The sequence below is a fragment of the Syzygium oleosum genome, unplaced genomic scaffold, assembly GCF_021117445.2.
Source record: "Syzygium oleosum isolate NSW1041296 unplaced genomic scaffold, Sole_v2.1 Sole_v2.43, whole genome shotgun sequence".
Classification (NCBI taxonomy): domain Eukaryota; kingdom Viridiplantae; phylum Streptophyta; class Magnoliopsida; order Myrtales; family Myrtaceae; genus Syzygium; species Syzygium oleosum.
This window is the reverse complement of record NW_026607527.1, coordinates 933712-946888: the sequence shown is the minus strand read 5'-3', so window position 1 is coordinate 946888 and position 13177 is coordinate 933712. Positions and strand designations below refer to the sequence as shown.

Sequence of the window (13177 nt, the reverse complement as noted above, 5' to 3'; positions counted from 1 at the left end):
TCATGGCGGCGAAACCAGAAACCGACATCTATTATGCTGGTTCTAGCTCACATGGGGCTTCGGGCTTCAAGCACAAGCACGTCGAAAGGTTCATGAAGTGGAAAGGCAAGGGAGCAAGTTCTTATGGTAAGAAACCAAAATTTAATCAACAAGACAAAGGAAAGCGTTCTTTTGTTAAGAAGATGTCGAGGGTGAAATGCTACAACTGTAGCAAGAAAGGCCACTTCGCTCGCGATTGTGGAGAGCCAAAGAAGGTAAACCCCCCTTACATTTTTGAGAACTTTGTCTATGTGTCAAGTTCTGTATTTTTAACTGAGTCTAATCCTTTGTGGACTGTAGATTTGGGAGCAACAGACTATGTAGCGAAGGACAGAGATGCCTTCGTGGAGTTTCGACGGGTTCCGACCGGGACAAAATGGATCTATGTAGGGAACAACTCCAAAGCTGAAGTTAAAGGGATTGGTACCTGCCAGTTGATGATGCGTGGTGGACGCACATTGTTCCTACATGATGTATTATATGCTCCGGAGATTCGTCGGAATTTAGTGTCTATATTAGTGTTGGTTAAACTTGGTTTTAATTTGAACTTCCATAATAGTGGTGTTGATTTGTATTTGAATATGAATTACTATGGTTGTGGATACTTTCTGGATGGTTTTATTGTATGAAATGTTAACTGTGGTGATGTTAACGTTTGTTATTCCCTATTTGCATCTTCCAATTCCTATGAAAATGATGTGAATGTGTGGCATGCTAGACTTGGTCATATTGGCCAACAACGAATGCAAAGATTAGCCAAAGAGGGCTTATTAGGCAATATTAAAAAAGTTGGTTCGCCTATTTGCCAGCATTGCCTGGCCGGGAAAACAACAAGGAAACCATTCGGAAAGGGTACAAGAGCTGAGTTTCCTTTGCAACTAATCCATTCTGACATCTGTGGTCCAATGAATGTAAGAGCAAGGCATGGGGCTGTGTATTTCATCACATTCATAGATGATTATACTCGATTTGGATATGTCTATTTGATTTCCCATAAATCTGAGGCATTAAGTTGCTTCAAGAAATTTATAAACTTGGTAGAAAATCAATTAGATAAGAAAATAAAAACATTTAGATCCGATCGAGGTCGAGAATATTTATTTGATGAGTTCAGAAATTTATGTGATGAAAAAGGAATAGAAAGACAGTTGTCTATTCCATATACTCCTCAACAAAATGGTGTTGCCGAGAGGAGAAATAGAACCATATTGAAAATGGTTAGGTCTATGATGGCACAAGCTAAATTACCTATCACTTTTTGGGGTGATGCTTTGTTAACTGCTGCCTATGTACTTAACCGTGTGTCTTCTAAATCAGTTACTTCCACTCCGTATGAGTTATGGACAGGTAGAAAACCTGATTTAAGTTTTCTTAAACCTTGGGATTGTGCTGCTTATACTCACGAGCCCTCTCATAAATATGGGAAACTTGGTCCCAGAGGCAAGAAGAGTATTTTCATAAGATACTCAGAGCACTCAAAAGGGTATGTGTTTATAGGTGAGCAAGAAAGTGGGAGTATAACTGAATTTGAATTACGAGATGTCACATTCTTAGAGAATGAGTTTCCTAAGAAGGGCGAAATAGGTGAGGACTACTCACTATTTGAAACCTTGGATCCTAATAATGAAATTGATGAAGTTCGTCCGAGTGGGAGCAATGTGAGAAGTGAGGAATTAAATTCGACTCAATCTCAATTGCAACCGTTTGATGAGACGATACCGTCATTATCTAATCCAAGTGGGAGCGTAATGGAGAATGATGTACCATGTGTACAATCTCCGTACGGCGAACAAGTCGCAAAAGTGTTCCCCGACGACGTTTTGACATTGAAGGGGAAACTTTTATGGTCGCTCCACAAGATGAAGATGAGCCAAGGAATATAAATGAGGCTCTAAGTTGCCCTAATAAGGTAAAATGGATAGATGCAATGGAAGAAGAAATGGAGTCAATGAAGTCAAACCATGTTTGGAAACTGGTTGATCTTCTAAAAGGACGCAAAGCTATTGGGAACAAATGGGTTCTCAAAATAAAGTGAAAAGCTGATGGCTCAATAGAAAGATATAAGGCTCACCTCGTGGCGAAAGGGTATAATCAACAGGAAGGAATTGATTATGAGGAAACTTTTTCTCCTGTAGTGAGATTTACCTCAATTCGACTTATTCTGGCAATAGTGGCAAGTATGGATCTTGAATTATATCAAATGGATGTAAAGACTGCTTTTCTAAATGGAGAATTAGAAGAAGAAATTTACATGGAGCAACCTGTTGGCTTCATTGTGAAAGGCCAAGAACCAAAAGTATGTCGACTTTTAAGATCGATATATGGCCTTAAGCAGTCTTCAAGACAATGGTATACACGTTTTCATAATGCCATAGTGGCCTATGATTTTACAATGATTGATGAAGATCATTGCGTATATATGAAAGGATCCAAAGATCAATTTGTGATCTTATCATTATATATTGATGATATACTGATTGCCGGAAGCAATATGGAGTTGGTTAATACTGTTAAGAGTTGGTTATCGTCCAATTTTGAGATGAAAGATATGGGTGAAACTGCATATATTCTTGGAGTTAAGATTTCAAGAGATCGTTCCAAGAAATTATTGTCTCTTTCGCAAGAGACTTATATCAACAAAGTTCTTGAACGATTTTGTATGCATAACTGTAAACCCATGGATACTCCTATTGCAAAAGGTAAAGGATTGAGCCGTAGGTTGTGTCCTAAGACTCCACAAGAGAAGGAACAAATGAAACGCGTTCCTTATGCTAGTGCTGTTGGGAGTTTAATGTACGCTATGATGTGTACAAGACCTGACATATGTTTCGCAGTTGGAATGGTAAGTAGATACCAATCCAATCCAGGTCAAGCACATTGGAAAGCCGTCAAAAGAATCATGAGGTATCTAAAGGGTACTGCTGATTATTCTTTGAGTTATCAAGGAAAGGATCTGCGACTTGAAGGCTACTCAGATGCTGACTGGGGAGGAGATTTAGATGAAACGAAATCTACCTCTGGATTTGCATTCTTACTGAATAATGGCGTCATGTCTTAGAACAGTAAGAAACAAACATGTTTAGCATTATCCACCATGGAAGCCGAGTTCGTGGCATTGTCAGCAGCAGTACAAGAGGGAGTTTGACTTAAGAGATTTTTGGATCATTTAGGTGTTGTTGAGCATGCTACAAGTTCATTGTTAATCAATTGTGATAGCCAAGCAGCAATAGCATACACCAAGGATTCGAAATATCATGGCAAGACCAAACATATAGATACCAAGTACAATTTTGTTAAAGATATGGTAGCACGAAAGGATGTGAACTTGCAGTACATATCTACGCATAGAATGATAGCAGATCCTATGACGAAGCCAATTCCTAGAGATGTTTTCAATGGTCATGTAAAATCTCTAGGACTGCGTAGATGTTGATGTACTGAATATTGTAATTTCCCTGAATGTTCACATTTAAATGAAATTGTTATATCATTGTTAATGCCTATAAGTTTTTTTATATATTTATGCATCTTAATACTTAGTGTATTATGTCAAGAAAGTATGTCGGACAGTTATGATTAACCCACTCACACAAGTAATCGCCTCTATTTACTGTGTGATAAATAGAGATGAGACAATTTTAAACTTATTATCTAGGTGATAATCGAGAGCTCAAGCTTAAAATAAAAATGTACTAAGTGCTAAGATGAGGACATAACATTTACTATGTCCGAAAGTAAAATAGTCCACATATTTTACTTTATCTGTCTTTAATGCCAGATGTGAGTTCTAATGGATTCTTTAGAAGAGTAGATACGTGAACTCAAGTTTAGACATTGAGTATGTTTGAACTATCATCTGTACGGTATTGAATGTAAGGACATACGCTCAATGGGAAAGGAGTTAATACCGTAATACGTATTTCATACTATGTATGCATGAGACGACCGATAAGAGTGGCAAAAGTTTTGATCTCAACTTTATGCCGTGTGAGGCTCTTGAGGATATGAGTTCCTCATTTAGTGCCCTCACGACTTTGACTTATTCTCAAAGTTTCTATTCAGTGTTCGCTATCTTAGGGTGTTGCCAATGGTCATGAATCATTCGATCTAATGGGGCATTTCTAGAAAAGCGAGCTGGACTAAAATAGAGAGGTTTAAGAAAAGAGAAAGATCAATTTATTTATGATGTCACATCCTATTTTTGTATTCACAGGTCGACCAATTATGATTTTAAGTAAATCATAGTTGTGAATACAATATACGAGCTACTAGAAGAGATCAAAAGAGATATAAATGTGACTGATTGATCTAGGGTACTGCATACTATATCTACTCGAAAACATTATGCCCAATTTGAGCTGCTATGTATTCCTAATAGATGCATGGCAACGAGCTCTCGAAGTATGCTGGTCGTACAGATTATTTGCTAGTATGAACATTGCAAAGAAGAGAGAGTTATGTTTAGCCCACCATGTGCGAGTGGGAGATGATGGGTTTTGTGAATAAATGGGCCACCCATGATGGGCTAACCCAGCCTATGAAAAAAAATAACCGCAAATGGCAGTTATTTTATGGGAACAAAAGTGAGAAGAATAAAACTTACGTGAGTTTTTGTAAGTGCTGGTTCACTATCAGAAACACTTACTCTCACTTGAAAACAAAAGAAAAAAAGCGACTTTACTTGACAATCGAAGGATCGCTTTCTCTCTCGAGGCTGCAATAGGTGCACTTAATCTGTGGCAAAGAGGTATGTTCGTTTACGTAATATGCTTCGTTCGATTGGTGATTCAAGTATAGGATGGGCACGTTTTCCGCGTTTTTTGCATTATGTTTAGGAATCTGTTTCCTTCAGTTTTGGTATAAGGCAGTTTGCATACTGGGTATACAAGAATGTTGTCAAAATGGGCAATTGGAATCATTAGCAACTGAGGATGGTAGTGGGAAAGGTTTTGGTATAAGGTAGTTTGCGTATGGGGTATACGAGTTCGTAATGTAGTCATGATGGTGAGGAGAGCACAGAACATGGTATCGGGTATCTGACATTCCTTCGCTTCACCAATTCTCATATGGCCAGTCTTTAGCTGTCTATGTTCTTACGCGGTTAAACATGCCAATCTTTTGAAATGGATTTCGACGGACAATTTAATTTTCTTTTATGCCCACATTCCACTCAGTGTCTAATGCAATTGTGTTAGAATAGGAACTAGCATTCCAACGGAATGCCCCTCGCGTGTGTTTTCTGTAATTCGTCTTTTTCCGTAAAAGTAAAAGAGAGAAGGAAAGGTACATTAGGGAAAAACAAAGGCTCATTTAGCTTTGCCAGTTCAATGCAAGGGTCATTCGAGTGGAATGGAGAAAAAACACAAGCAAGGGGCATTCCATTTTTCCATCAGAATCAAACATTAAGAATATTCTCCTTTTGATTCTATTCCTTTCTCGACGCCGACCATCCTTATTTCATTTGTTCATACAAAATGTACGGCAAAAGGACACCAGAAGTGCCACAACTTTTGTACGGAGATCACTTTGGTGCCATAACTTTTTTTTGAATCACTTTGGTGCCAAGTCGGAGGAAAATAGATCACTTTAGTGACTCCGGCCAAAATTCCGACCAAAAAGCTGACCTGACATTTATATTAAAAAAAAATGGTCTAACTTGTACACGTGGAAATTATGTGACTTTTTTTCGAATTTTTTAATTTTTAGAATAATAATAATAATTTTTTAAAAAAATAAAAAAAAGGGTTGCAGCAGCGGCGAGGGAGCCCTCGCCGCTGCTGCCGCCAACCCACCACCGCCGAGAAGGGCCGGCAGTGGTGGGCGCAGTGGTCGGCGAGGGCCGGATCCGACGAGGCGAGACCTCGCCGTCGCCTGGGTCGCAACGGCGAGGTCTCGCCTCGCCCGGCAAGGTCCGGCCTCGCTTTGCCGGGCGAGGCGAGACCTCGCCATCGCCCGGGTCGCAACGGCAAGATCTCGCCGCCCAGCCTCGCCGGATCCGCCCTCGCGGGCAAGGCGAGGGTCGCCGGCCTCGACCTCAGTGGCCGGCGACCTCGCCGACCATTGCACCCACCACCGCCGGCCCTTCCCGGTGGTGGTGGGTTGGCGGCAGCAGCGGCGAGGGAGCCCTCGCCGCTGCTACAACCTTTTTTTTTATTAATATAATATAATTTTTTTTTTTTAAAAAAAGTACACGTCAGCGGGCTAAACGGCGTCGTTTTTTGTTTTTAATGCTGACTGGACCTCTCCGGCGAGCCGTGTCAGCGCCACATCGGATTTCCGGCGAGCCACGTCAGCATTGGCACTAAAATGATCGTTTTTCAAAAAAGTTGACACCAAAGTGATCCGAAAAAAAGTTATGGCACCAAAGTGATCTCCGTACATAAGTTATGGCACTTGCGCTGTACTTATGCCCAAAATGTACCACTGTATAGAGTACTTCACATGGAGCTCCTTTCGTAACTGGCTGAAACCTTCTTTCCTTAGACCTCTTTATTGGCTGGCTTAAATCAGATGTAGTTTAGAAGAACCTCAGGTTTTAGTGCCGGATCAAAATTCCAAATCTCTTGGTAGAACAAGTAATTCTGTTTTGAAGGTAGTCATACAGGCTTTTGTTTTGTGCAGCATTTAAAGATTAATTGCTTCAGAATCAGTGCGTTTAAGTTTCCTTTCCATAAGTAATAATAAAGATGTGGTGTGCGGGATCTAGCACATTTGCTTGGATCGGTAGACTTTGCTTACACAAATTGATGAAGGGGATTTCATATTAGATACTTGATGATCTTGATATAGAGAGCACTTGGCTTTGTGACTGACTTATGGGCTATGCACTTTCGACTTCGAGTGAGAGGAATGCAGTCTACTTCTTTTCGCAGTTTTAGATGCAAACATACTCGTGGGCCTCTTAGTCATTGCATTAGTCTGTCTTCATTTTTGGGCTGCACAATGCTTACATTGGCAAATAAACTAACTATAAGCTTTACTGTCAATGATTCATGACGTTTGCCTACGGAAGTATACAGATGCAAATGGATTTTTTAGAGGCTTAAATAGAGGTGCTGAAAAAATTTGACACCCCTTTCAACTGATAAAAGTAGCTGTTGCAATTTACATACCTCTTTCCATTGTAGTATCTAAACCATGTATTTATGGCTGCGCAGACTGAAAGATCTTCACCAGAGGTGTACAAAAGAGATGGATGCTTATGTCGGTTGCATGTATTACCACACAAATGAGTTCGATTTATGCCGCAAAGAGCAGCAAGCCTTTGAAAAGGCATGCCCTTAATAACTGGCCTTTGGGCTGGGCCCTATTATTACAGTAAGGATTCGAGGTGTTTCTAATAATGAACTAAATTCGATATTATGACTTTCCATAATTGGGTTTTTCTTTTAATTCCTTGATTCAGGGTTAAAGAGCAAAAGAAAGGTTAGACAGATGAAACACGTTCCTACGAAAAACGACTTCTCCCATTTTCCCACGTTAAAGAGCAAACGAAAGGTTGGCCAGATGAAACACGTTCTACGACTTTTCCCATTTTTCCATAAGAGCAAACGAAAGGTTGGACAGATGAAACACGTTCCTTTGACTTCTCCCATGTGAAGTGTCAAAAGAAGTTGGAGAAGAAGGATCGTTGACTTGGCTCGAACTCTCACACTTCTTCAATTAAATATCATCTGCCAACTGCAACTTTTTTTACTTTCTAACTAGCCGTATACTCCGACCAAAAAAAAACTAGCCGTATGCATTTCGATCAAAAAAAAAAAACTGGCTGTATACCTTGGGACTATATTAAAATGTTAAAGATCATAATATAATAGAGTGGACTTTATTATTATTAATTAATAATCCATCTAAAAGTGTTCAAGATGCAAAATGCAGTTTGCATATTGGTATAACAAGTTTGAAGCGGGTACAACATGAATCTAAAAGGTAATATTTTGAAATAAATTCTTCTTAAGTATAGAACAGATTTTGATCTCTTTTATGTATGAGCACTATTTTCGATTTTGTAATAACAAACGATATTCCAAATTGTATAATTTATAGAAAAGATATATATTATAATTGACAAATAAAAGTAAAGTTGATTATAAATTGTGAAATAGACCTACTTACATATACGGTCAATAGTGTTCTGCTTCGGAGGACCGGAAAGTCAAGATTTTTGCGTACGGAAAAGACTAGAGTCGTCACCCCTACTAAACGGCCCGGCAATTCGGGGATTGGAAAGACATAGTTGATGAAGAACAAAACTAGGGCCCCATGGTGTCTCAGCTTTCGCAGACTGACTTGATCATCAATAGTTTCATTGACTGACTTGATCATCACGGCCTTGTAATTTTCTCAACTTGAGAGGCCCATAAACGATCTGTCACGATTGTGCCGATGACATCAACGTGTCTTAGTGTGGAAGATCATGTTGCCTACTATTATATATTTCGCAAATTATTCCGCAACAACGCCACACAATAATCGAAAGAGACACGAGCTGAGAGCGCTTTGCTACAAATCCACATGGACCTTCCCAATAGAGATCGGATTTTATCCGGGTCATTGTCATGCTTAACTTCCATCATTCTTCTGTTAGGGAGTGTCTTGGCTTTGGTAGAAGCCAGCGGGAACGAGACCGATCGGTTGGCTCTGCTGGAATTCAAGGCCCGAATAGCCGATCCCGGTGGGGTTTTGAGTTCGTGGAATGATACTAGCAAAATTTGTGAATGGTACGGTGTCACATGTGGCCGTAGACACCACAGAGTCACTGTATTGGACCTCAGCTCCGAGAACCTAGATGGGATCATGCCACCCCATATTGGTAATATGAGCTTTTTGAGGGAAGTTCATCTGCAGAACAATAGTTTTCGCTCCGAAATTCCCCCGCAATTCGGCCGCTTGTTTCGGTTACAAAAGTTGTTCCTTGATAACAACTCGTTTAGCGGACAAATCCCTTCGAATCTCTCCCATTGCTCTAATTTGCTCGTTCTGAACTTAGGCTTCAACACGCTTGAAGGAAATTTGCCTTCGGAACTCAGCTCCTTCAACAAGCTCCAAACGCTTATTTTTCAATCCAACAGCTTGATGGGAAACATTCCGGCGTCATTTGGAAACTTATCCTCTCTTCAAGTCTTCGGTACAACATTAAATAACCTCGGTGGTACGATTCCAGAAACTCTCGGCAGGCTGAGAAACCTAAATGCGCTCGCTCTCAGCTGGAATAAATTCATAGGTACGATTCCTATCTCAATCTTCAATATATCCACATTGACAATCCTTTATGTGTCCTCAAACCAATTAAAGGGGGGCTTACCTAGTTACTTAGGCTTCACTCTTCCAAATCTCGAGGAAATCTATTTGGATCACAACCACCTCACTGGACCCATTCCTAAGTCAATATCCAATGCCTCTAACCTCGGTGAATTCGTAATCAAGTCGAACACCTTTACTGGGAAAGTTCCTTCTTTCTCAAAGATGAGAGGACTCAGTCGGTTTATTATTAGCCATAACGGCTTAGGAAGTGGGCAATCTGCAGATTTGGACTTCCTCTGCTCTTTAACCAATTCCACAAACTTGAATATATTGGGTGTAGAGAGCAATGCTTTTCGAGGACCAATCCCCGACTGTATCGGTAACCTCCCTATCACCCTTTCGCAGTTCGGGTTAAGTTACAATCGTATTTCTGGAACCTTACCTTCTCGAATCGGAAATCTCATCAATTTGGAAGTTCTGGTACTGGTGGACAATAACATCTCGGGAAACATTCCTTCCGAGATTGGAAATATGAACAAACTAAAGGTTTTGAGTCTCGGCCAAAATAAATTCTCGGGGCAGATACCAGAATCTATTGGGAATTTAAGAATGTTAACCCAATTGACCTTGTATGTCAATAATCTTCGAGGCTCAATACCATCGTCTCTAGGAAACTGCCAGAATCTACTTCTCTTGGACCTTTCGACCAACAATCTCAGCGGTAGCATACCCCCAGAAATTATGGGCCTCTCATCTTTGTCGATTTATCTGGACTTGTCTCGAAATAGTCTCACCGGCTCCCTTCCAGGAGAAGTTGGAAACTTGAAAAATCTCGGTGTACTAAGTACTGACGGAAACAAATTATCACAACAAATTCCAAGTAGTATCGGCGATTGTATAAGCATGGAAAGCCTATATGTGCAGAATAATTTCTTTGAAGGGCCCCTACCATCGACTCTGAGTTCAATGAGAGGCCTTCAGGTTTTGAATGTTTCCAACAACCGATTATCAGGTCAAATACCGGAATTTTTAGGGTCGCTGAATCTGACAAATTTGAGCATTTCTTACAACAATTTTGAGGGTGCCTTACCAACAAGAGGAATTTTCAAAAGTGCCATTTCAACTTCAGTTATTGGAAACAAGAAGCTTTGCGGGGGTCTGCCAGATTTTCAACTACCGAAATGCGATTACAAGGAGTCAAAACTGAAGAGAGTAAGCGAAAGTGCAAAAATTCTGATATCCACAGTCTCTGCTGTTGTAGGAGTAGCCTGCATATTCTCTTTGCTATACTTCTTTCGGTATAGACACTATAAGAAAGCATCAGCTTCGAGCTCTTCTGAAGATGGGCTTTTGCATGTTTCTTATCACAGTCTACTGAAAGCGACGGGTGGATTCTCCTCCACCAATTTGCTCGGTGTGGGCAGTTTTGGATCCGTGTACAAAGGGATTCTTGATCAGACTCAGTCGATCGTGGCCGTCAAGATTCTCGACCTTACATGTCACGAAGCTTCCAAGAGCTTCATGGCCGAGTGCAGGGCCTTGAGAAATATCCGACACCGTAATCTCATAAAGGTACTCACGGCATGTTCTGGATTTGATTTTCATGGAAATGATTTCAAGGCACTGGTCTATGAATTCATGTCGAATGGGAGCTTGGATGAATGGTTGCACCCAACAACATTGCAATATACAGCAAGAAGCAAGTTGAGTCTACTTGAGAGAGTGAATATTGGCATTGATGTTGCTTGTGCATTAGATTATCTCCATCATCATTGTGAAACGCCTATAATTCATTGTGATCTAAAGCCTAGCAATGTCCTTCTTAACGATGAAATGACCGGACATATAGGTGATTTCGGGCTTGCCAGGTTCCTTCCAGAAGTTAAGCATAAGTTATTAGCCGATCAATTGAGCTCTGTCGGGGTAAAAGGATCTTTTGGCTACATAGCTCCAGGTAATGATGCAATAGTTAGGTCTTTCAGTTTATTTCCTTATATCGAACACGTAATTTGAAGACCGATCCTTGGAAAAAGGCATAAACATGAAACATGACCAAGACTATATTTTAATCTCAATTATTGACTATGCATCACTACACTCCGTTGACTATTGTAGAGTACGGCTTCGGAAGTGCGGTATCCATGGAAGGAGATGTGTACAGCTTCGGAGTCCTCATTTTGGAGATGTTCACAGGCAAGAGGCCGACCGATGACATGTTTGACAATGGGCTAAACCTTCATTGCTTCGTGACAGCAGCTTTGGCAAACCGAATGGAAAAGGTAATTGATCCTGTTTTGCTTCAAGATTTCGAGGAGTCGAAGAAGAGACAAACAGTCGCTCCGGAGGACAAGAACAAAAGCTGTTGTTGTATTCATGAATGTTTGGTTTCGATCTTTGAAATAGGAGTCGCTTGCTCTTCTGAGTCTCCCGGGGAACGAACAGACATCGGTGATGCATTGACTAAACTCCAAAAAATCAAGAAGAAACTTCTTGAGTACATTGTCATTGCCTAGTTCATGTAAAATCCTTCATATGGAGTCATGTGGTCTTCACGATCATTACTTTGTCTGGAAGTGGATATGGAATTTTGCCATGCAAAGACAATTTGAATCTGGCAATAGCAATCTAAGGAAGATCTATGAAAAATAAATGTACTTTGTTTTGCTTTAGCTTCTAATATAAGTACCTCCGGACATCTAGTAACATGGACGTTTGTCTTGCTCTCTTGCAAACTTGGTCGGTTTGTTTTGGATTTTAAAACCAAAAAAAAAAATTCTAAATGACTTTCCTCTAAAAGTTATATAATGGTTAAATTTATAAAAGCTTATGAAAAGGAATATGTAATTACATATATCAATATTTGTTCATCTTATATCTATAGATAAAGCCGGACCTTAGAGAATATGCACTTTTGTGATCGCCACATGGCAAACTTGGCCTATTTGTTTTGCATAATCATGCCACATGGCCCATATTCGTTCAATTAGCATTAGTTTTGTAATTTGTCATCCTTAAGCGTCTATTATTTATTATATTTAAATTTAAACTTAAGAATGGATAGAAAGCAAATATATTATTCTTAAGAGGATTCGTCCAATAAAAGAAATAATATAAAATCTTGAATTACATTTCAATTATCCTTCCCAAATATTTATCTTCTTTCGACTTATGTCATTGATTTTATATTTGAAAAAGAAAAGAAAATAAAGATAAAATGTCTTCAAATATAAAATTAGTCCTTTTAATCTGAAAATAATTCAAAAAGAGAATAATATCGTCTTAAACTAACAACACTCATAATTTGAAGTATAGTTCTTGTTAACTACGTGAATAAAAGCATCAATTGAAATAATGTGAATGATATATTATTTTATTACTTGAATATATTTTACTTAATACTAAATTGGGCATTACATTCAATTGATAAAAAATGAAAATCATTTGAATTACTTTGCATTTAATATTATTACTTCTTTTAGAATACGCTTATTTTAAATTTCGCTTACTTTAAATATAGCGTATATCATCTGAAGCAAATTTAATTAGTACTAAATGAAAATGACAAATGAAAATATTCTTTACCAAATCCACTTAATTTGACAGGGAGGTCAATTACATCTTTCCATGTGAAATTTGAAAAAGATAGGATATCCCTTTTTAATTCCAAATTACGCATGGAAAATCTTAAACATGTCAATTCAAGTACGAAGATTAGGGGTGATCAGTTCCAGGGTCGGTTCCCACCCTGGAACTTGGAACCGGACCGGTTAGGGTCGGTTCCCAATTTATGGATCTGGGAATCGCCCCCTCCCCCCCTCGATTCCAAGGTCAGTCCCGAAACTGGTGATTTTTTTGTCTTCTTTTTTGTTTCTTCTATTCCTTACAAGTGGAAGTT

At 39.4% G+C, this 13177-nt stretch overlaps 1 protein-coding gene across 1 annotated transcript; it reads left to right on the top strand.

The window, feature by feature from the left end:
- Nucleotides 1–8553: 8553 nt before the first annotated feature.
- Nucleotides 8554–11795, top strand: LOC115664985 (probable LRR receptor-like serine/threonine-protein kinase At3g47570). The gene is made up of 2 exons (XM_030586872.2): nucleotides 8554–11236; nucleotides 11398–11795. Exons 1-2 carry the CDS (start codon nucleotides 8554–8556, stop codon nucleotides 11793–11795), a joined length of 3081 nt encoding a protein of 1026 aa, XP_030442732.2.
- The last annotated feature ends 1382 nt before the right edge of the window (nucleotides 11796–13177 follow it).

What these genes read in the sequence shown, in the direction of transcription:
- LOC115664985 (XM_030586872.2), top strand. Translation starts at nt 8,554, where the DNA reads ATGGACCTTCCCAATAGAGATCGGATTTTATCCGGGTCATTGTCATGC. An exon ending in TTTTGGCTACATAGCTCCAG is followed by an intron (nt 11,237 to 11,397) that starts GTAATGATGCAA and finishes TGACTATTGTAG; the next exon opens with AGTACGGCTTCGGAAGTGCG.